This window comes from Perca fluviatilis, chromosome 12 (assembly GCF_010015445.1).
Source record: "Perca fluviatilis chromosome 12, GENO_Pfluv_1.0, whole genome shotgun sequence".
Taxonomy (NCBI): Eukaryota; Metazoa; Chordata; class Actinopteri; order Perciformes; family Percidae; genus Perca; species Perca fluviatilis.
Window position 1 is genome coordinate 8,031,573 of NC_053123.1, and position 22,742 is coordinate 8,054,314.

General features: G+C 39.0%; 1 protein-coding gene across 1 annotated transcript; it reads right to left on the reverse strand.

The window, feature by feature from the left end:
* Positions 1-115: 115 nt before the first annotated feature.
* esyt3 (extended synaptotagmin-like protein 3) lies at positions 116-21,592 on the reverse strand. The gene is made up of 23 exons (XM_039818782.1): positions 21,041-21,592; positions 18,979-19,020; positions 16,972-17,106; positions 16,664-16,740; positions 16,443-16,512; positions 15,977-16,066; positions 15,823-15,878; positions 15,609-15,729; positions 14,951-15,127; positions 14,071-14,153; positions 13,724-13,772; positions 10,003-10,092; positions 9,843-9,905; positions 9,431-9,490; positions 6,125-6,199; positions 5,429-5,515; positions 4,904-5,053; positions 3,805-4,199; positions 3,564-3,662; positions 2,218-2,349; positions 1,951-2,056; positions 1,625-1,674; positions 116-1,418 (listed from the first exon to the last, which is right to left on the reverse strand). The coding sequence occupies exons 1-23, from the start codon at positions 21,383-21,385 to the stop codon at positions 1,379-1,381; spliced, it is 2,592 nt and encodes an 863-aa protein (XP_039674716.1). The 5' UTR covers positions 21,386-21,592; the 3' UTR covers positions 116-1,378.
* Between the last annotated feature and the right edge of the window lie 1,150 nt (positions 21,593-22,742).

The window sequence follows — 22,742 nt, forward strand, 5'->3', positions numbered from 1 at the left end:
AGGGCTTACACATACAAGCAACGCATATAGACTCAATGTAATGGTGTGTAAATAAAGACAAGCAGTCACACTTACTCTCACACTTATTACAACCATTTTAAGAGAAAAACCAACATTTATTTTCTTAAAGATGTTTATTTGCTATGAAAATGTTAGCTGAAAAAAAAAATGCCACAGTCATTTACTGTGCCAATTCAAAAACACCAGAAACTGTAAACTGGCAATACATTTTCCAGATGTGGAATAATTTAAAAAGGACAACAGATGAACTGTTTACCATTAGACCACATTCTTGGCCAACTTTTTAGCCATTAGCAGTCAACAATATATTTATCATAGATGGCTACCACAAGTCCATGGCAGTCAAGATATAAGCTTACAAATGTATTGTGATAATAGTTGTAACTATGTAATGGCAATTGTTGCACACCTTAATGAATTAGCTTGGTTCTTCAAGTTCAATTCTACACATGCAGAAAGCCATTTTATTTATACACTTTATGAAGCTTGTTTGTGAGAGTATTTGAAATGTTGAAATTGAAGATTACTTAAATACCAGGTGATAAATCTGAAGGGTTAGGTATAAAATATGTACTCACTCCCTCACTATTGTCAAGGTGCGCTTAAGCTAAGAACTATAGGATATTTGTCATGTGCTTTGCTTGGATGCTGTTTCTCTTCTAATTAACCGACTTCTTTAGTAGGACTGCTCAGTATTTGGCTTCTTCCAGCTGTGAATATGTATATGTATATTAACGTGTGCAACCCATCCTCATATTACTATGAAATATTACAGAACAACTATTAATACACATATTAACACAAAAATACAAAAAGAATAACTTTGGCTCAGATCAACTTAAAACCAACCCTCCCACAAAAAAATATCTACATTAAAGGAATTATCTAATTTCTTGATCAAGTATAAATACAAACATGTTCTGATGAATTAGAGTACATTATATACTATGGAAAATAAATGCTAAGAAATTGCATTATTATTCAGAATTGTTGTGTTTGTGCTTGTCAATACAAATAAGCTACATTAAGTTGGATCATAAAATGATACACTGTATTATCTGGGATACCAAAGCATGTTTAAACTGAATATTTTGTTATATCATGGGGGATATCTGTAAGTGGGACAAATGCATAACAACTAAACACTTCATTCCAAGTAAGACCCTGAGTAGGAGTTTGGTTTGGAATATTACTATATGTGCCTGCAAGTGTACAGCCTTTGACCTACAGTAGCAAACATTTCCAGTATCTGAGATGGGTTTAGTGCTGCATTTGGAAAGCCCAACTTGTCCATGATGATAAGGAAGACAAAAGGAACATGCCACTACCCAAGAATTTATCCGGCCAGCTCTACCCACTAGCTGAATTTCTTCAGCCCGGGCAGTGTGAGCTCATACCTTAAGAGGAAAGAGAAATTAAATATTCATATAATTATTATTGAACCAATTAAGCCATGTGTTTCCCAATATGCAATATATGACTACTATTGACCAGACAATGTACACCACAATGACATTACAAAGTATTGGAACTTCAATTCAGAATACTTCAGCTATTGTTTACCCAAGTCATGGAAATAAAAAAAGAAAACTGGGCCCCGTACCATTCTGTGATGCCTTTGGTTAAATCCAACTGTGAAAGATCTAGCAGCACCTGTGGACAGGAGCAGAACTGGAAAATTCAGTCACTTATCCAGACTGAGTTGGAAACTGCAAAAGCGTGACAACCATTGCGGCCAAGACATTGGTTTTGGATATATACTGTATGCTTGATATAAAAACTTTACACTGAACCATAATGAGCTAAAGTGGGAAATATTTGTCTCACCGAAGACACCGTTGAACTGCATAGAGCATTTAAACTGCCCTTACCCTTTGAAATCTTGTGAAATGAACAGACAGACCGACAATTACAAGTAGTATTACCCACCATGCCAATGTCCTTAATCTCCCGTGAGTGGAACATTTTGCCATTTTTCACTGCAACATCCAACTTCCTGGTTTGTGCTTCTTGAAGTGACACGTCAAATTCAAACCTGTGATGAAAGAGAAATGGCAGAAAGAGACACGTTCCAGACACTGTCTCAACCTCTGAGCCTTAAACGCACAGCAACTAATTCACCTTGGTGATAAGAAATCAAAAATAGTTTTTTTTTTCATACAGATGCGTGATGTAGGATGAATCCGGTAAGCTTACTTGTGATTGAAGACAGGATTGACTGTCCCCTTCTTGACTTGTGTCCTCTTGCGGTGAATCCAGGATTGGTCAGGGAGAAAATACAGGCGGACATAAGAGTCTGTGCCAGTCTCACTGAAGCGGAATATGTTCCTGCAGGCAACATCAATTTGAAGAGAAAAATCATGTATATGTTAACTACAGCAATTTCCTCTTTTGTTATGTTGGACTCAGTCACAGCGTTTAAACCAAGGAAATAATACTGACTATTATATACAGGTATAGTATTCTCAAAACAAAACTGTGGTTGATGTTCTACTGAGAACTGAAAAAGAAATTATTCTAAGGTGATTTTCTCTTCATACTAGGCAAAAACCGATCACTTGATGGTGGCATATATATCCATAGCAAAGTATAGTCTATGTACAGTATTTCAATCAATGACTTGTTAAAGTTATTTTTTAATGTTCAGTGTCTATCAGAAACTGAAATGTGAGAAAGAGTAGAGCTTTGATTCTCTGGCCGGGCCAGGCTGTAATTTTCCAAAAAATTCCCCTGGGTTTAAATTGTTTTATTTATTTTTTTATTTTTTAATAGTTCTTATAGTCTGTATAATTCCATGAATAATGTATGGGTTGTGTACTGCTATGTTTGACCAAACGTAATACAATCTCTATTTAATATGGCAGTATTTGGGCATGGCCAGAGATCGTGTCACAGATGTCCGGTACTGCACAGAAAATATTTTGGTAACACTTTACTTGAAGGTATCTACATAAGAGTGAGATGACACTGTCATGAACACATGACACGGTCATGACACATGAACTCTAACCCTAACTTGTCATGACAAAAACCGAATGACACTCACTAAAAGAAGCTTTGTGTCAAACATTTAGAACTTGTTTATAATGTTCATGACGCTTCATGACAGTGTCATGTCACTCACTATTATGTGGGCTTGGGCCAAAAACTGCTCCCGTACGTTTGGGCTCGAGTTGGGCTTGGACAGAAACTATGGGGGTTCATGTAGGGTCATGTAGGCCTGCTTTTTTGGGCCTGATCATAACTCTAGTTGTGGAATCTAAAATGTGTTCAGAGCTGAGCTAGGCAAATGGGAATATTCCAGGTCAGTATTTCATTTCATTTATTTTAATTTATAAAAGGACAACACACATTAATCAACTTATCTGTAAATGTGCCAGTGTTAGCCAGCTGGCTAACATTTCAACTGTAGTACTTTGGCGAGATGTTTTGAGACCAGAGCAAAATAAAACAGCAAGACATTAGCATAGGTAAAAATGTACAGTACAATATTAGTACTGCTGTTAGGGTAAGCATAGTGAGGCTTGACTTCTCCGCTGTACCTGCAGGAGATAACCTGGACGATGAGTTTTTTCCTCAGGGTGGCATGGCGTACAGTCAGTTGGATCTCCCCAAATGAACCCTGATGGTTCCGGATGGCCCTGTAGTGATAGAAAACATTTGTCAATGTCACGTTTATTACTTAACACTTGCTTAAATCCATATAATTTAGTTCACGATATCAGTAGAAAGGTTAGAGTTCAGCACAATATAGATCTGAAAAAGACAGCGCTGTGGACTCACTCTGGATACGCGGCCCCCTCTGAAAGGTCGAAACGCGACGAAGCGATGGAGTTCTCCGACAGCAGACTGTGGGAGTCATACCGACGCATGTTTGCCGGGGAAGCCGTGGAATTCTCTGACAGCAGGATCTGGGAGTCATACCGACGCATGGGTGACGTGGAAGAAGGTGGCTGCCAGGTTTCCTTAGAGCCGTTCCGGGTCTCAGCTGCCAAGGCCGGAGATGAGGCTTGGGCAGGGGGGGTGGTTTTGTTGGAAAGTGCTGGAGAGGAGGTTGTAGTGGCAGAGGGAGTGGATACAGGGGCGCTAGCTCCTTTGTTAGTAGGTGGGATTTGTCGTTTGTCTTGTGGAGGAGGATTGACGATAACCTTGGGTGGACGCTTTTCCACGGCAAGAATCTGTTATGGGATTGAGGAAATGGCTAATGTCAGTGACATAACGTAAACACATCAATGTACAGTAATAGAGATCATATGAAAAGTAGGGGTATCAATCACTCGTTTTATCACGATACGCGATTATATCCATTTTTCAGGACGATACATTATTTACTGATATCACAAAGTCTACCACAATATGATTTCAATTCAATTCAGGGGCCTGCGACCGATACAAGACCATACAAAAGTCCATTTAACAAAATCAGTTACATTTAAAAAAGCAACTACAATTAACAATTTCTTTTCTAAGCTTTCCCAGACGTTTAAATGAATGAACAAACCACTCTTTTTCATAAAAAGAATAAATATAAAAAAGGTAGGAATTTCAAAATAAAGGTGCATCTTAAAGATGACAATATGCATCGATATTTTCACTTTGTATCTATAATATTCCGATAGTTGAGGATTGAATCGAGAGATTATATATATATATATATATATATATATATATATATATATATATATATCTCGATCCAGATCAATGTATCGTCACACCCCTACTTGAAAGTTCTCATGATCCATGTGTAGGTTAAAGCAGCTGAATGATGTTTTGGAATTAAACTGTATCTTTGTACGGAATGTGTGATGTACTTGATCAGTCTATGTATTATGGGAGTTTGTACGTACTATACGTGTGTGTTTGCCTTCCAACGTGTACTCACCCTGAGAGTGGCTTTCAGCTTGATCTGGCTGTTCACTCCGGAGCGCTCCAGCGGGAACCGCTGGTCTATGGTCATGTCGGAGATGTTGAGGAGGCGAGCCAGGGGCAAGTTGAGAACACCGAGCTGAGTCTTCTTCTCCGACTCTTTGACCTGGACCACGAGAACACAAATAAAACTATTCAAGCAGTGATTGGAAAAAAGGTTTTATATTCGTTATTTATATTTAATGTTTATATTTGAGAGACTGAAAAAGGGTCTACTTTTACAACATTTACAACATTGTTTCATAGTTTCCTGTTTTTAGGTTCTATTGTGATGAAATGATGAGGTAGCTGTCTTTTGTCAGTGAAATACATATTGACACATATAGTTTCATAGGGATGAATACAAATATAGACTAGTCTTGGAGGTCTGACCACTGTCCAGCCACATACATATTGCAGCATTTGCCAATTTGCAAATCAAAAAGAGACAAATGTGGGAGAAACCATCTGTATGGTTTGTGTGCAACATGAAATGACAAACCTGAACTTTGAGCTGCTGTGTTTTGACATTATGCACAAAGAAGGTGAAGCCCTCCTCCCACACCGGGTCTTTAGATGCGTACACAACCTGTGAAAAGAGAAGACAGTTAGTAATAACTACAGCTGAATGCTTTCATTGCTTTTCAGTTTGACAGGGATCTGCCTTCTTGTACAGTGCCAAATACACCAAAACAAGTGTAACAATTAAGAGATATTGTATTAATCTAATGACTTAACAGGAGCATTTAAAAAAATAAAAATTGTGAACAACTCTCTCCCAAAGCCAAAAACTAGAGTGCTAAAATTTCCTGATTTCATCAAGTATAAAGTGGTGAAACTGCTCCACAGACAATTACTGAAGATGTTTTAGAAGATACTGAGATCGCCCAGTGGAATGATAGGAGTATATGGGTACATGTTCTGTTTCTGAACTGAGAACACTATGGGTATTAAAAAAATAAATAAAATAAAATAAATAAATCAGTCTCCCATTTGTTGTCTATGAAGCAGCTTTATACCTGATGACATCACAAGTTTGAGACTCACTCCTCCGGTTTCTGGCTTTAAAGAGAGAGTAGCTAAAATATTGATTGAACTTTCCTAGGCCACGGAAATAACATATTGGAATTCTTCATTTAGGTGGTGTTCCCCTTTAAAGAGAAAATGGTGTAAAAATGAGATAACGTGAGAGCCGTACCTTGCTTTTCTTAATGTCCTTATCAATGGAAAATTCCACAAAGGAGTTCGGCAAGGCAGTTCTCTTTTTTGTGAGCTGAAAACAAAGTAAACATGGCAACATGTTTTAAAAAAAAAAACTCAGGAACAACGAGCAGTATTAGTTAGCAACTACAGATGGGCCAGAATGACTCCCCATTATCAACAACATATTTGCAACTACTTGACACTTGATATCTTAACAGCGTTTAGTGTTTATTTCCCATATGACACAATTCGGTCGTTAAAATTCTGCTTTCACTTATTACAATAGGCCGCCAGCAACAAGCTAACCAGCTAACACTGGGAGTTGTCTACAAGCAGCCTGTTGCCTTCCAGGTTGGGCAGGTTATGCATTCCACTCCCTAATACATTGCAGACACACCACACCATCTGGGACACTTAGTGTACAACAGATGCTTTCGCTGGCAAAAAAAACAAAGAAGTAAACTTGTATTATTACTGGAGCGAATGCTATTGGTGGTAGCCACAGCTAGCACGAGCTTGGCTGACAACATTCCAAGTGGGAAGAAGAAAGCAGAGGTTGATGCGGACGCATTTGGGGCTTTAACAACGACCTTCAATAAACTCGACATGTTGGCTGAGACTGTCTACTTCAACCGTCTGACTACTTTATGCACTTACTGAGTAAATGTTACAGCCACATCACGACTGTTAGAATGATTTGCTTTTCTTCAGAATCTTTTGGAAAGGAATGAACCACCCTGACTTTTTTTTCCCCTCAACTATGTTTGATATGAATCATGGATTCTCAGGAAGCTCAGGATAATTCTCAGGATAATTCAATTTTAACATGAGAATTCAGTTTTGCCTGTCACACTTCACGCCACTGTATTTTCACACAATGACCAGCAGAGGGCATTTTGGGGCTGCTTCCATAGACTGTATATGGCTGCTTCTGACAGTTCAAGTCACGAGACCCTGTATTGAGATAGATTTGTTTAACAGGTCTGGGTCAAAAAGTGTCCTTAAATAATTCTCTCAATTTGTTTTAATAATGTTATAGCATAGGCACAAGTTTGAGTGGGTCAAATGTTTCCTCACTGAAACTGTTAAGTAACCTGTGACCTCAATGGCATTTATTGACTTATCCTATGAAGAAATCTTAAAATCCTAAAAAAAAAAAAAAATTCATCACCCTATATATTTGACTTACAAATGGGGTCAAATGGGTATAGATATAGTGATTGTTTTATTTGCTCAACTAAGTCCTCACCGCAAAAATGTTCATTCAGTTATCAACACTCCTCTGCATGTTTCTTTATGTTGGGGAAATCACCCTGAACAAACCTCAGGTTGAAGGAAGAAATCTAGCAACATGGACACCAGATGGCAACAACACACCCATATAAAATGACAGGCATGCACCAGACAAACGGGAAATACCGGCTACGCACAGGAACAGGTACAGCTGAGCACTACCAGAGAACATGATCTGACTAAGGCCTTTGTCCGACATCAAAATACCAAAAGGACTGTCAATTGTAAGGCAGTAAAGTAAAAAAAAAAAAAAGATAGATATCTGCCTGATTTAACCTTTAAGAATATACTGTACATTGGCTTTTTATTTGGCGCAGAAAAGAACATGAACTATTTGACAACCCCTAACATAAAAGGCCTCAAGCATTCCATGCAGTCTATTTAAGCTGGGCTAGCTATGAAATAAAAAAAAAGGCTTAACTAAAGGAGAAGTGTGAAACTACAAGTGCCTCTCTTTCACACCATATGGGTGAACCTTTTTTACGAACAGGTTCTGTTTGGTGCCTGAGGTTTGGGCCTCTGCATACCAAACAGCCCTGGATTAATATTCAATATTTCAAATCAATTGCAGGCTAATATTTTAGGAACAGTATATGTGTCTCCTTGGCATTCATTAGGCTGGTGTTATTAAATTAAATAAAAAATGTACCCCCGTTTTAAAACGGATTTGATTTATTAGTAAGAACAACTTACATACAGTCAATCAACTATATGACTAATGCAATTATGTGGTTATTATTTTTTTTTCTTTCTAATCTCAACAATGAGGAAGCATGTTTTCATTTAAGATTATGTTAGGTTTTTACATACATACTACATACATACATACATACACAGGCCAAATGTTTGGACACACCTTCTCATTCAATGTGTTTCTTTATTTACTATTTGACTATTTACATTGTAGATTCTCACTGAAGGCATCAAAACTATGAATGAACACATATGGAATTATGTACTTAACAAAAAAGTGTGAAATAACTGAAAACATGTCTTATATTTCAGATTCTTCAAAGTAGCCACCCTTTGCTTTTTTTGATAACTCTGCAAACCCTTGGTGTTCTCTCAATGAGCTTCATGAGGTAGTCACCTGAAATGGTTTTACCTTCACAGGTGTGCCTTGTCAGGGTTAATTAGTGGAATTATTTCCCTTATTAATAAAAAAAAGCAAAGGGTGGCTACTTTGAGGAATCTAAAATATAAGACATGTTTTCAATTATTTCACACTTTTTTGTTAAGTACATAATTCCATATGTGTTCATTCATAGTTTTGATGCCTTCAATGAGAATCTACAATGTAAATAGTCATAAAAGTAAAAAGGAAACGCATTGAATGAGGTGTGTCCAAACCTTTGGCCTGTACTGTACAGACATACATACATACAAGTTTTTTTTTATATCAGAAATATGGGTTCCTTTCAACCAAATTGCCCTAATTTAACATGGAAGCATGGATGTACGTTGTATGGAACCACAACGTTGTTGCAGGGGGAAATTAATTACTACTTTCATTGAATTTTGGGTGTTTTATTCAAATTTATAGCGTTTGAAAAAAATGTTTTAATGGTTTCAAAACAATATCCTGACTAAACTTTGACATAAACCAGTCTGTGATTCAGTCAACATCCTGGGATCTTAAATATTAGTCAAAATAATTAATAATTTCTGCTTTAAAAAAAAACAAAAAAGGTATAATGTCATATAAATTATGTTTTTTGACCATGAATAGAAAAAGCTTTAAAAAAAAAAAAAAGTGATAAAAACATAAATAAAAAAAGTACATTTTCATTTTGACCCGGAAGGACAACAAGTTAATAGTCAACGGGAAGACAACAAAAGGGTTAATATTCACGAAAAAAAAAAGATCAACCGATCAAACTACAAACAAAAACAAAACGACAAACCACACAGAATGAAAATGGGGCCATCGGGGCCTTTGGGTCTGGGGTCTCTGAGTTCCAGCTCAGTTCTTTCTTATAGCAACTACTGGAAAGGGAAGGCAGCTTACCCGAGCTTCCTTTGATTGCTTCCCAGGTTTCTGAAGCTCGGAGATCTCGCTGTGGTCTTTCTGGAGACAAACACAAGAGTACACATCAGCACATTTGTCTATCCATGTCGCATCATCCAGGGCTCCCACACCTTCTTAAACATCAAATTCAAGGAAACAATAACGCACAGGCGGGAGACACGTATGCAGACAGCAGAACGTAGCTTATTTAGTAACGTAAACCTAAATTCTATTCCTGCACAAAATAGATAAATTCAAGCACTTTCAATGACCCATATCTTCTTAAGTCTATTTTCAAACACTTTCAAGGCCTTGATTTGTTTTTACCATCAAATTCACAAACTGTCAAGGATTTCAAGACAATAGGATCATCTGCTCTCAACAACACCAGTCCCCCTTAGAAGCCACTTACTGGTAGGTTTGAGCCATTGTCCAGATACACTGCAAGCATGGCACAAGCAAGACCATCTGCAGACTAGAAGAGAGTGACGGCAGAGAGCAATACATGATTTACAACACTGAAATATTAATGAAAATTCAGATGGAATAAATGTAAGCAACAATGAGGCTACCTCCCTAAGCAGGCTGGGGTCACACTTAAGGGAAAGCCACTGGAGCTTGAGATGAACTTCTCCCTTCTGGATCCCTTCCAGAGTAAACCACTACAACAGCGAGAGAGATTAATTTATCAACATGGCATTCACATAAAGACTGCATTTAAAAAAAAAAAAAAAGTTTTTTAAAAAAAAATAAAAAAAAAATTATATTTTTTTTTTTTTTTTTTTTGAAAAAAAATAAAAAGAGGGGTAGAAAAATGAAAAATTGTTAAATATAAATTAACTGTTGGTGACTTTTACCACTTAAAGTCTCAGAGGGATTGCAAGACTGGGGGATAGCTAGTTGGACGAGTGCACTCAATGATTTCCACGCTTTTTTGCTTGCGATTAACCATTTGTTTCAATAAACAAACAACGGGTACATTCTACTCGACACAATGTTTAAAAACTGTATGCTCATCCAGTCTCAATCACCTGAACCTGTGCTGGAGAGCTCAGCTATGTGGCTGCCCACGCACCACCCAGTGTACAAGCATAATATTGACACATACAACATTGTAATGGCTGTAACACCTACCTTTTCACTGAGAGGTTATTTATAACTCAAGATTACATTATTTCATTCATGAGGCTTATATCTGACAGATTATAGCCCACCCAGTACTTTTTAACTGCTGAAATACCTCGGCTCCTCCTACCTTGTGTGTGAAAGGTCGTTTCTGCCTCGAAATGACTTGATTTACATGTGATGAATGAGGGTAGGGCTGCACGATTATGGCCAATATGATAATCACGATTATTTTGATCAATATTGAGATCACGATTATTTGGTTTTTTTAGCCAAAACAAATTTTATTATATAATTTTAACTGCTATTACATCCATATTGTGCTACATTCCTACTAATACATCCATATTGTGCTACATTCTTCCTTTATTGAAGGACACTGTGAAGGAGTATTTTAGCTGTTGTGAGACCGCTTTCTACACATGCATGTTTGCCGTGAAAGATACAGGCAACGCATTTTTCTGTTCACGTTAACGGCGCATGTGGTGCCTGGTATGCCTGGTGTCTACCGGACGAAATAGCTACGCGGATTTCTGTGGCTCATTACACTGCCACTTACATGTCTGCGTTGCGCTCTGATGCTCCGAAACCCACGTTAGAGGCAACATAAACATCGCTGAATGTCACGCTAGTAAACACTAATGACACGTTACACTGCAGGTAAAGTTAGCCTACCGTTAGCCACAGTAGTAACTGTATTAAGCACGGCTAAAATGCTGACTGCTAAACAGTGTAGTGTGTCTGTATTTCACTGTAGGATTCCAACAGCGAGACGTCCAACAATCTGCTGCTAAAGCTATGAGCTAAAAGACACAAACTAGCACCGGTCACTGCTGTTGTCTGAAAAACAACACAGCCGGTGTCGTGCCAAGGTACTTATCCCCGCCAGGATTTGTATCCCCTGGCCGCGGGAGCGCGCGTGCAGTCGGAGCGGAGCTTCGGTCCCCTACAGGTTGTCTAGTACAGCTGCAGCTAAACGTTACATAGTGGAAGACTGACGGGGCTTTCCAAAGTAACAAGGGTCTTGTTTATCTACATAAATACGTGTATTTGTCTGTTACAACTAAACGTTACATAGTGGAAGACTCGACAGGGTTTCCATAGTAACAAGGGTCTCATTTATCTACATAAATAGGTGTATATTTGTCTGTTACATTAAGGCGACGTGTGAATTGTTTAAGGCGCCGTTTATTATTGTGGATTATTCGACAGTGTTTTTCAAAGTTCCATATTGACATGCTCCGTAGCTATGCCTAGTATCTACGTTAGTCATGTAGGTTAGTGAACAATATCTTTTCCTCGTCTTTGCTAACCCGTCCCTCCCTGCCCTCTAACGTGATTTCTGTTTTAATTTAATTTAGTTTAATATGGCTGTTCAATTAAACGCTTTGTTCACCTGTCTGCCATATAAGTTACATAGGGGATACACAAAATATCAGGCTGTTTTTCACCTGATATAATGTGTATCCCCTCTCCTAACAAGCAAAGGGTCTTTCCTACCATCATGTGTGTTATTTTCTGACTGTACAGAGTCACAATAAATAACTTGAGATAATATGGACATGTCTGCTGTTTTCTAGCCAAAGTTACATAGGGGATACACAAAATATCAGGCCGTTTTTCACCTGATATTTTGTGTATCCCCTCTCCTAACAAGCAAAGGGTCTTTCCTACCATCATGTGTGTTATTTTCTGACTTTAACAAGTCACAATAAATAACTTGAGATAATATGGACATGTCTGCTGTTTTCTAGCCAAAGTTACATAGGGGATACACAAAATATCAGGCCGTTTTTCACCTGATATTTTGTGTATCCCCTATGTTATTTCTAGAATACAGCACGACATGTCCATATTATCTCAAGTTATTTATTGTGACTCTGTACAGTCAGAAAATAGCACAATGATGCAGGAAAAACCCTTTGCTGTTAGAGAGAGGGATACACATTATATCAGGTGAAAAACAGCCTGATATTTTGTGTATCCCCTATGTAACTTATATGGCAGACAGGTGAACAAAGCGTTTAATTGAACAGCCATATTAAACTAAATTAAATTAAAACAGAAATCACGTTAGAGGGCGGGGAGGGAGACAGATAAAAGACGAGAAAAGATATTGTTCACTAACCTACATGACTAACGTAGATACTAGGCATAGCTACGGAGCATGTCAATATGGAACTTTGAAAAACACTGTCGAATAATCCACAATAATAAACGGCGCCTTAAACAATTCACACGTCGCCTTAATGTAACAGACAAATATACACCTATTTATGTAGATAAATGAGACCCTTGTTACTATGGAAACCCTGTCGAGTCTTCCACTATGTAACGTTTAGTTGTAACAGACAAATACACGTATTTATGTAGATAAACAAGACCCTTGTTACTTTGGAAAGCCCCGTCAGTCTTCCACTATGTAACGTTTAGCTGCAGCTGTACTAGACAACCTGTAGGGGACCGAAGCTCCGCTCCGACTGCACGCGCGCTCCCGCGGCCAGGGGATACAAATCCTGGCGGGGATAAGTACCTTGGCACGACACCGGGACAAAATGTTGCGTTTACTGGTAAACTGGTAAACATTGTGACCGGCTTATGATGACCGACTGCTACCTGTTGTGGAATTTTCCTCACGTTACTCTGTCCTCTGTGACTGTCTACATCTAGAAACTAAGCTGCGCGGTGCAGGCAGGGAACAGCTCTGATTGGCTCATGGAGACATGTGATCAGACAGCGGTTTATGGAGCGCTAGATTGGCTTTGCAAAAACTGTTCTATGAAGGGAATGACGCATTTTAAATATCGCTCGATCACACAAATTTGATCGTGATTAAAATTCGATTAATTGTGCAGCCCTAAATGAGGGTTATATTTGACAGATTATAGCCCACCCAGAACTTTTTACCTTGAAATACCTTTTAAAAAGGGTGAATATATCCAGTAACACACAGTTTTCCAAGTAAATTGTGGACATATATAAACTGGGCATTACAGCTTTAACAGAACGCGCACGCTCTCACAGACGGCAATCCGTTTTTGGCACGACACCAGCAAACTTTTTTGTTTTTGTTTTTCCTACTGTAGAGAAAATACTGTACTTATTAGGCACAAATCACTTCATTCATTATTAAATATTGTGTTTCCACAATATGAAATAAAAGCTCACCTTATCCATTTCTACTTCCTTCTTCACCTCCCCGAGATCAAGGTTATACCTAAGGTGATGATGAAAAATCATAACGATGGCGTGTGAAAACTTTATAGCATTATCATTTAAAAAGAATATATTTGCAGCGCTAACATCACATGTACAGCTTTCTTCTCTAAAAGATGATTGTACAAGCTAATGTCCTGTATATTTACGATGAAGTCGTCATATTTTGGGTTGTTTACTGCCATTATGGCATATGTATGGTAGTAAATAGTGCTTGAGAAAATCTTCCATATTTGAGAAACCCTCTCTATGTAATAAAGTGAATACAATACATGCGCTTTTATTAGATAGTTTTGTACCTTCCAAGGAAGTCGTCTTTATCGGTGTCCTCATCATAAATCTCCATCTCCAACTCTTGCCCTGGGGCCTCATGGGCGACAAACTGCACACAAAGGAAAGGTGGAGGTTATTAAATTTCTTTCAGATGGGAAAGTCAATGTTTAGATCCGAAAGACTTTAGCAGATCACACACAGACAAGGGATACTAGATAATGAACATAACACCTGTAAAGTGCATTTAATACTGCAAAAAAGTAACAAAATAATGGAGGAAATTGTGCCCTGCTGGAGACAACCTCAGCTTTCAAAGAATGAGTTGCCAAACAGTGATCTGAGTAGCTCTTTAATGCAATCTGCGACAGAGAGTATTTGTCTTTAGCTTTTCACAGGCAAGGAATTTTATGAAGGTAAATATGGTGCAAAATGGGAGAGCTTGTGGACTTGATTTGAGTACTTGTAGAACAAAAATCGGAACTTGTAAGTTGAAATTTTCCCTCATAGAAAATATTAAAGCACCTGTGTTCTGAATGTGGAGTCACAGAAAAAAAATTCACAAAATGTGTAGATTGATATTTACATAAATACAATGACAGCTGCAAACTTGTAATGCTACTTTTACTCCTAATATACTTTAGTTTTAACTTGAGTCCATTTTCCAGTACAACCACAACTCAGCGATTAGAACCTCTCGAATCGGTCACGGCTACTTCACACGCGCGCTCTTCATCACAAAGTGGCGAATCTGCACCTTTTTTTTTGCAACACTTCTTGGGATAAACAAACTGGTACAGGATTACAGTGCAACTAAAAAGATAAAAAATGATGTTCATGTATTTTTAAGCTCATCCAGATGCTTTGAGAGGAATATTAAAAAAGGCATGTGTGCTACTGGTACTCTACCTCATACACTTCGTTCCATGTGGGGTTCAAAGTCTTTTTGATGGTCTTGCTTTTAAAATGCCGGGTGCCCACTCGAAGTGTCGCATAGGGGTCTGATTTGTCTTTTACTAAACCCATCATGTATGTGTCCATGGCCACCAGGTCTCTGGCCTCCAGCAAGTGGACCCTCACCACACCCTGAGGAGAAGACGGGGGAGAGATTCAAACTATTGTTTCACATGAAAGAAAAACACACACAGAAAAAGGTGGTGGTGATGGCGCAGTGGATATGACATATGTCTTTGGTGCGGGAGATCCGGGTTCAATTCCCACTGCAGTACATCAACCAATGTGCCCCTGAGCAAGACACTTAACCCCTAGTTGCTCCAGAGGCGTGCAACCTCTGATATGTAGCAATTGTAAGTCGCTTTGGATAAAAGCGTCAGCTAAATTACATTTAATGTAACATGTAAAAAAAGATGTACCTATATATATATAACAAATTTGATGAAGAGAAACCTACACTTGTCCAAACATCCAACTTTTAACAGTTTCTTTTTTTTTGGTAGGGGACTTTTATCCTAAAATGTGCAATGATGTACAATGTTTTAAAATGCAAGAGGATGCTGCAGGTGACAAGATGAAGATTAATCTGTAATGGATTGTACATCTTACATACTCGAGGTAGTGGGAACCTCATCTGATCCATTTTGAGCTGGTCTATGAGGGGCACGCACATGCGGTTGGGCAACACCATAAGCGAGGCAATGATGTCATTGATTGTCTCCTCCGACAAGGAGCTGGAAGGGGACAGATGGGGAGGGGACCAATGAGATTCCAACACGAGAGGGTGGTCGTTATAAGACTCAGGTTAGTTTTCTGTGAAACCTAACCTGAATGCAGGGCTGTCCAAAAGGTTGGTCATGCCAGTCCAGTTGATGTTTAGGGTCTGGGAAAAAGAAAGAAATCATTTAGAGTTTTAAACTTGGCAAATCACAGCTTAATTGAGGACAATAAGGGTCACTTATTGGGAAATAAATCACTTACAGGGCGGCGGATGAAAAAAAAGGTGATTCCTCCCACCAGTGGTGCTTGACCAATAAGAGGCTGCAAAATGACTCTCAGCATCCCACGGAGCTGGAAGATTCAGGACAGTTTTTACAAGCCTAAACACATATACAATGCAGTATGCGTGGAGTGGTGCTCGGATGTGTTGAGAGTATCCCTCCTTGCTCTTCAGTTTGGGGACCCTAGTGTACACAGGTTGGAGGAAACTGAGGCACTTGAGAGGGTGAAGTTAAAAAAAAGCCTTTAATATTGTCTTGGCCAAATAATTAAAGCATGCCAATGCGTTTCGGCAAATTTTTGGACTTGGCCAAGAAAATATTAAAAGGCTTTTTTAAACTTTAACCTCTCAAGTGCCTCAGTTTCCTCCAACTTTTGTCCTAAAAACATACGATCAAGATAAATGTAATGCAGAGAATACAGGAAAAAAAAAAAATGAGATGCCCACTTTAATTCCTTTGATACCAGCTGTGATTGGCGGCTTCACTACAGCGTCGATGTTCACGTCCCCATCGTAACTGCAAAGTGAACAGTGCTGGTGAGACGTTCACATGAGTGGGGGCTCTTGTTCAGAGTTTACAGTCATGGAACAGAGGGATCGAAAAAACACATTTGACACCAAATGACAAGACAGAAGCTGCTCTGACGTGAGAAATGTGGCTGACCAACCTTATATGCAAGTCCAGGACCACTTCCCTTTGATCCACCTCATGTGTGTATGCTCTCATTCCAGTGATCTTGAGAGGCTGGAAATTGGGAGACAAATTAAAAAGGAACCTCCTCTGCCATCTTTAATGAGACACTGCACTCTCATGTGTGACGGCATCATTTCTACCTCTAAATCACATCGGCGTGCTTTGCATTATAAAAGATGTAGCCAGTAAAATATTTTGGTTACTGTTTGATGGAACATAGTCATATTCAGGAGGACCTAAATGGCTTTAATTATGGAGTATGGAGGACAAATGCAAACTTACTACGTTTCCGAAGTGGATCTTGGTAAAAGAGAACATTTTGAGCGCATGGTTGGAGAGCCTGATAGTCGGCTCGATATTTTCTCTAAGGAGCTTGTCCATGTACATCCCAAAGAAAGGCCAGGCCTGCTCCAACACCTGAAGATGCAAAGCGGAACATAAAGGAGAATGTGTAAACCCCTCTCTTTCCACACCTTAAGCAAACAGCATTTATAATTGCACTTGCACTTTTAAATAAGGGGAATACTTAAAAGGCACTATGCATCAAACTAGGGCGACTCAAACGTTGTCAACATCGGTTTCATCTGTTTTAAGGATAAATTAGTTTGTTGCTGTTGACCTCATCAGAAAGAAAAACCTACCATCTGGTGGATGGGGGAAGCAGCACAATATAGAACCTATATTTTAAACCTATATTTAGAATATTTTCACCGTTTTACCTTGCCATCAGACAGCCCTTTCCGACGGGGAACTGAAGCCGTTCTATCCACCTATGATCTCTTCAAAACCACCACACTCCTTTGACAAAAACAGTAATTTTACCGTGCAGAACATGGGAGTTGCTGGTCTACCTCTGCCTCGATCAATTAGTTTGTTTCTGTTATTGTATAGTCTATATCCACAAGGTTTCACTTCCGGGATTGTTCAGGTGCCGCCGAAAATTCCGCCTGATGTCCCTCTTTTCGGCCGGATGTCCGACAGCTTCCGCTTTCTTTGTGTTGGCGTTCTAAACTCCGGTGGATTTCTGAGGACTGTGGTTAACTGCTCCTCAGATCTCTGCAGGGTAAATCCAGACAGCTAGCTAGACTATCTGTCCAATCTGAGTTTTCTGTTGCACGACTAAAACAACTTTTGAACGTACACATGTTCCACCAAAACAAGTTCCTTCACCGAGGCTATTTTGCAGAGGAGCCGTCATTGTGTCCGGGGCTTAGCGCCACCCGTGACGATTGTGATTGGTTTAAAGAAATGCCAATAAACCAGAGCACGTTTTTCTCCCATCCCGGAATGCTGTGTGGACTCGCCAGACCCATCTCCGCAGCGCTGTGGAGGAAGGTCTGGCAACGCGAGACTAGTTATGCGTGAATCCGAACTAACCCTTTTAAAACAACTAAGTCAAAAAAAGAACACAAAAGAACTAATCAATCAAGGCAGCGGTAGACCAGCAACTCCCATGTTCAGCGTCTGGCGGCTTTGAATAGAGCATAGATAACGGCTTCATAAAGCACTGAACATATTCTAAATATAGCATACACTATAGGGGTGGGAATCACCAGAGGCCTCACGATACGATATCATCACGATACTTATGTCACGATACGATATTATTGCGATTTTAAACATATTGCAATATTCTGCGATATATTGCAATGTATTACCTTTTTTCCAACTTCAAATTCTTCCCAACTTCAAATGATGTCCCCAAAGGAAAATTTTGTCAACATCTGTTTTATCTAAAAAAGATAAATTTCTCTGTCTGTTCATCTCACTTCAATTTTATTGCTGCAAAATGGGATTGTCAAGCAGACAAACTGACCAAAACATATAACATAAAAGATCGATACTTGGCGTCTGTGTATCGATACAGTATTGCCACGAAAAATATTGCGATACTATGCTGTATCGATTTTTTCCCCACCCCTAATACACTATAGCGTCCACAGCAGTACATTGCTTAGCTCACGTGTCAGTACTCCTGCCTGCTTCTCCAAACTGGGGGCTGTGCCGACCGCCATCCACCGTAGGTAATACAGACTGACTATGACTGAACACTTAAAAAAATCCGAAACCATCCCTTTAACACCCTGTGAACCCCAACTACCTTTGCATTTTTGTGTACATTGAATGAATTCCAATGCAGGCCATAAGCCCTATATAGTCATGGCACAGTAAGTGCTGTTGAGCACTGGTTCCATAAACCAGAGTCAAAAATCCAAAGCACCAAATTGATTTAGCAGGTTCCAGAAATCAGAAAGTTGTAAGAAGAGAACTTTATTTTTGATACTGTACCTTGTTAACCCAGCCAACTTTCTCAACCTCAGGAAAGTTGACCTTTAAGAAAGAAAAACATGAGAGTGAGGTTAGAAGTGGGCTTGTAGTTATTTTTCCCATACCCAAACAACATACAGTAGCGGCATGCATGATGGTGGTGATGGAAGGCAAAAATCGTGTCAGTAATTATTAATTATCCATCATGCAAATTCTTATATATTTTTTTGACAATTACTTTGTTTTAAAAAGACACTTACGTGGTTCAACACCAGTGTACATGCACAATTGAAAGAATATCAAAGTTAACCCCAAAAAAGTCACAGGACTTATTGCCATTGTGGTTGTTGTTGTAGTTAATCATGCAAATTCTTCTAAAATGGCTTACGAGTTAAATTAGTCAACATGAGTCAAATGGGAAAATAATCAAATGCCTATAAAAACTGATTGTGGATCCATCTCTGAAACACATTTTTCCCCCATTTCTGAAATTTGACAGCATTCCTTAGATAAAGTGTACATGAAGAAGCACAGTAGTATTTGTTATTAAGGCTTACCAAAGTTTCTCTGCACCCCCAAAACTGTGGACTGTAACAGAGGTTTGGAATCATGTTCTAATAAAGAGCAGCTGAGCATCTATCCAAATAAAGTACCATCAATGTCTTCTGCCTAAGGTGCTGAAAAGGGAAAGCTTACCCAAAACTCACGAGAACATTTAAATAAAAAAAAAATATATATAAAAAACTAGAAATGGGCTAAAATAAGATCCATTGATTTAACAGAAATTTGCATATTTTAAAATTAAATCCTGCATTGTATGGTTCAAAACCTGTTTTAAGTTTTGAAACAGAGAACTATAAATTATGGCACAATCGTTCCTCTGTCACACACACACACACACACACACACACACACACACACACACACACACACACACACACTGCAAAAACATCCTGAAACAAGTCCTACCTTAGGACATGTCACACTCTCTGTTGCCTTGACAACACTAGCATTTATTTGCATGACATGGCAGACTGGGGCTGAACCAGGCTGAACCTCCCATACAAGCCAAGCCAGATGTGCTGTTATTTTGCAGGAGGTGTCGTCTCTATACACACCACCACACCCAATCAAACAGTGACTCATGGGAACTAAGAAAAGGTTGAGATCTCGAGAGGGATTCTTCTAATGCCAGTCAGAGGAATGTTATACACCCACAAGCATTTTAACAGAGCTTGTATACTTGCATTGACCAATATATTACTTAAGTATGTAAGTATCATCAGGAAAATGTACTTAAAAGTAAAGAAAAATCCTCACGTTTTAGAAACTGGAAACGATCAAAGCGGTTCTGTGTTTAATAGTCTAATCATTTCAGCCAGACTTGTAGGCCATTATATTGTTGGGTAGTTTAATTTATAAGAAATCATTGTTGTTGTTTTTAAACTTTGTGTTTTGTGTGCAGAAATATTAATTTGTAAAGTAACAAAAGCGGTCAGATTAATGTAGGACTCTTTTTTTCTTAATTTGCTTTCTATCTTTCTTGCATTCTTTTTTATTAACGTAATATGGCGATGTGTTGACCTGCCAAGGGACTACAGATGAAAATTAGCTTTTTTGATAACTCATTTACATTTTGAGTGTAAACAAAAAATGTCAATTGATGTGCATTGTCCCTTTTAAATAAACAAATAAACAGTGGTGTAAAAAGTATATTTCTCTCTGAAATGTAGCTGAGTAAAAGGAGAAAGTAGCAAGAAAAGAAAAAGACCCAAGTAAATAAGTATCTAAAATGTGTACTAGAGTAAATGTCACATTCCACCAGTGCACTAATTGTTGCCTCGATTGACCCACAAAAAGCTCTTCAAGTCACATCAGTGACTCCAAAAACAGCAGACACAGGTTTGGTCTTTCTTCAATGACCGGGAAGTTGCTGAGTAGAGTCCCGTCACTGCCTGGATGCTGAACTTCAGTGCCCTTAAGCAAGGCAGTTCTCAGCTACAGCCCCAGCAAAACTGCTCAGTGACCAAACGGTAGAAATCTGTCATGGTACGGTTGTAGCACACATTAGCACAATACATACCCATGTTGCCATTTGCAAGGCACTTGCTAGCTCCTTGTTGACCACATGTGTTTCGTTGTCCACAAAATCGATGGCGGTTCCGATTCGGGTGTCTTTCCTCTCGCGGTTTTTCTTCCACCAGGTGGCCAGCACCATACACAGCAGCACCCAGCTGATACTGAGGCCCAGGTATCCTGTCAGATACACGGGGTAGAAGACGAGCATGGCTTTGCCAAAGTACATCAGGAACTCCATCAGGATGCGATTGACAGCGGAGGAGTTGAGCTTCTCTGTGCTGCCGTGGATCGACAGGCTCTCCCCGAGCCCCGCTCCCACACTCGGGTCCATCTGCCCGGCGGATGCCATTGGGTCCAGACTCCCGCTGGATCAGCTGGTTCCTGGAGTCCAAAAGAGGCGTGTACGCTCGCTGCCTGAACGGATTTATTTCGGCTCACCTTCGCATGGCTTTCTAAAGGAAAACAAAACAGGGGAGCCAGGCTACTGCACACTCCATATGTACAGTGGTGAAATGAGCTGTGACAGTCCTAAAACTTCCGTGTTTGAAACTTCCAAAAGGCAGGTAGGACAGGCACACACCTGCGGCCGTGGGTGGGGAGTGTGATCAACAAAAAAGAATTCCACCCTAAAAATGAATAGCAAAAAAGCTACCTTATGTTATAGGGGCCTGTACTTTGTCTGTTTTTTTTTTGTTTTTTTTACTTATATAGCTTTATTATATTTGCAGGCTATAGTGCATTTTACCTTCTCTACATATTTTTTATTCTGTGAACGTCTGCAGTGTTTATAGGATTTTGTTACCGTAAATGTCATTGTGGCTGCGCCAATCTTCCACAAACCATCGTCATATGACAATAGATCAGCAGTAGCCTAGTGTCATTTCTGTTATCTGCGAAGCCCAAAGTCTTTTTTTATCTCGGTAAGAGACAATCAATGCTACCATATGGAGATACCAGTCAGAGGGAAATGATGCAGTAAGACCTACAGATGGAGCCAGAGAGCGCAGCACAGAACCCAACCTCATTTTAATAAAGCTGTGACAGTAAGTCTGTGATTTCCTGGCCTGTCTGTATAATAGGCCTACTGTCTCACTTGGGAGGAACAGTAGTCATATGTATGCTTTGTTAATGGAAATGCAGCTCTTAAACGTTACATTTTAAGACCTAGAAAGCTGACCTCAATGTAGTGCTTGAAAAAGGACACTTTTTTTTTTTTTGCAGATTCGTTTTATATTCCCTTGGTAAATGTTATTATACATGTTTATTACAAAAAAACTACTTATTGCCCTGTACTGAAAATAAATGATAAACCAAACATTGTTTTATTAGTAAAAAATTAACCATGACTTAACATTGATGTTGGAAATATTCTGTATATGAACAGGTGGGTTAGGCACATGTAAAAGTAATGGTACAATAGTTACAAAACGTGATAAGCAGTTTTTTTTTTTTAATTAATGTATGTATTTAGGTTGTATTTGTTCCTCAGTTTTTGTTCCCGTACAGTTTGGAAGTTGCTCATTTTCTTTTAAAATATACTGTATATATTCCATTGGTTATATAAAACTAGAGAAAAAAAGAGGGAGAAAACAACGGTAACGGGCAGGGTTTTACGTAGTCTGCATTTCACAGATATGTAAGGAATAGGAGTTCGGACAGTTGGACACAAATATATACTAACTATATAGAAAGATATCAACACAGTG

Coding starts and splice junctions, on each gene's coding strand:
- esyt3 (XM_039818782.1), bottom strand. CDS start 21,385: ATGGCATCCGCCGGGCAGATGGACCCGAGTGTGGGAGCGGGGCTCGGG. Junction 16,513..16,663: donor GTCCTGGACTTGCATATAAG/GTTGGTCAGCCA, acceptor TTCACTTTGCAG/TTACGATGGGGACGTGAACA. Junction 6,200..9,430: donor AGCAATCAAAGGAAGCTCGG/GTAAGCTGCCTT, acceptor CTTTGTTTTCAG/CTCACAAAAAAGAGAACTGC.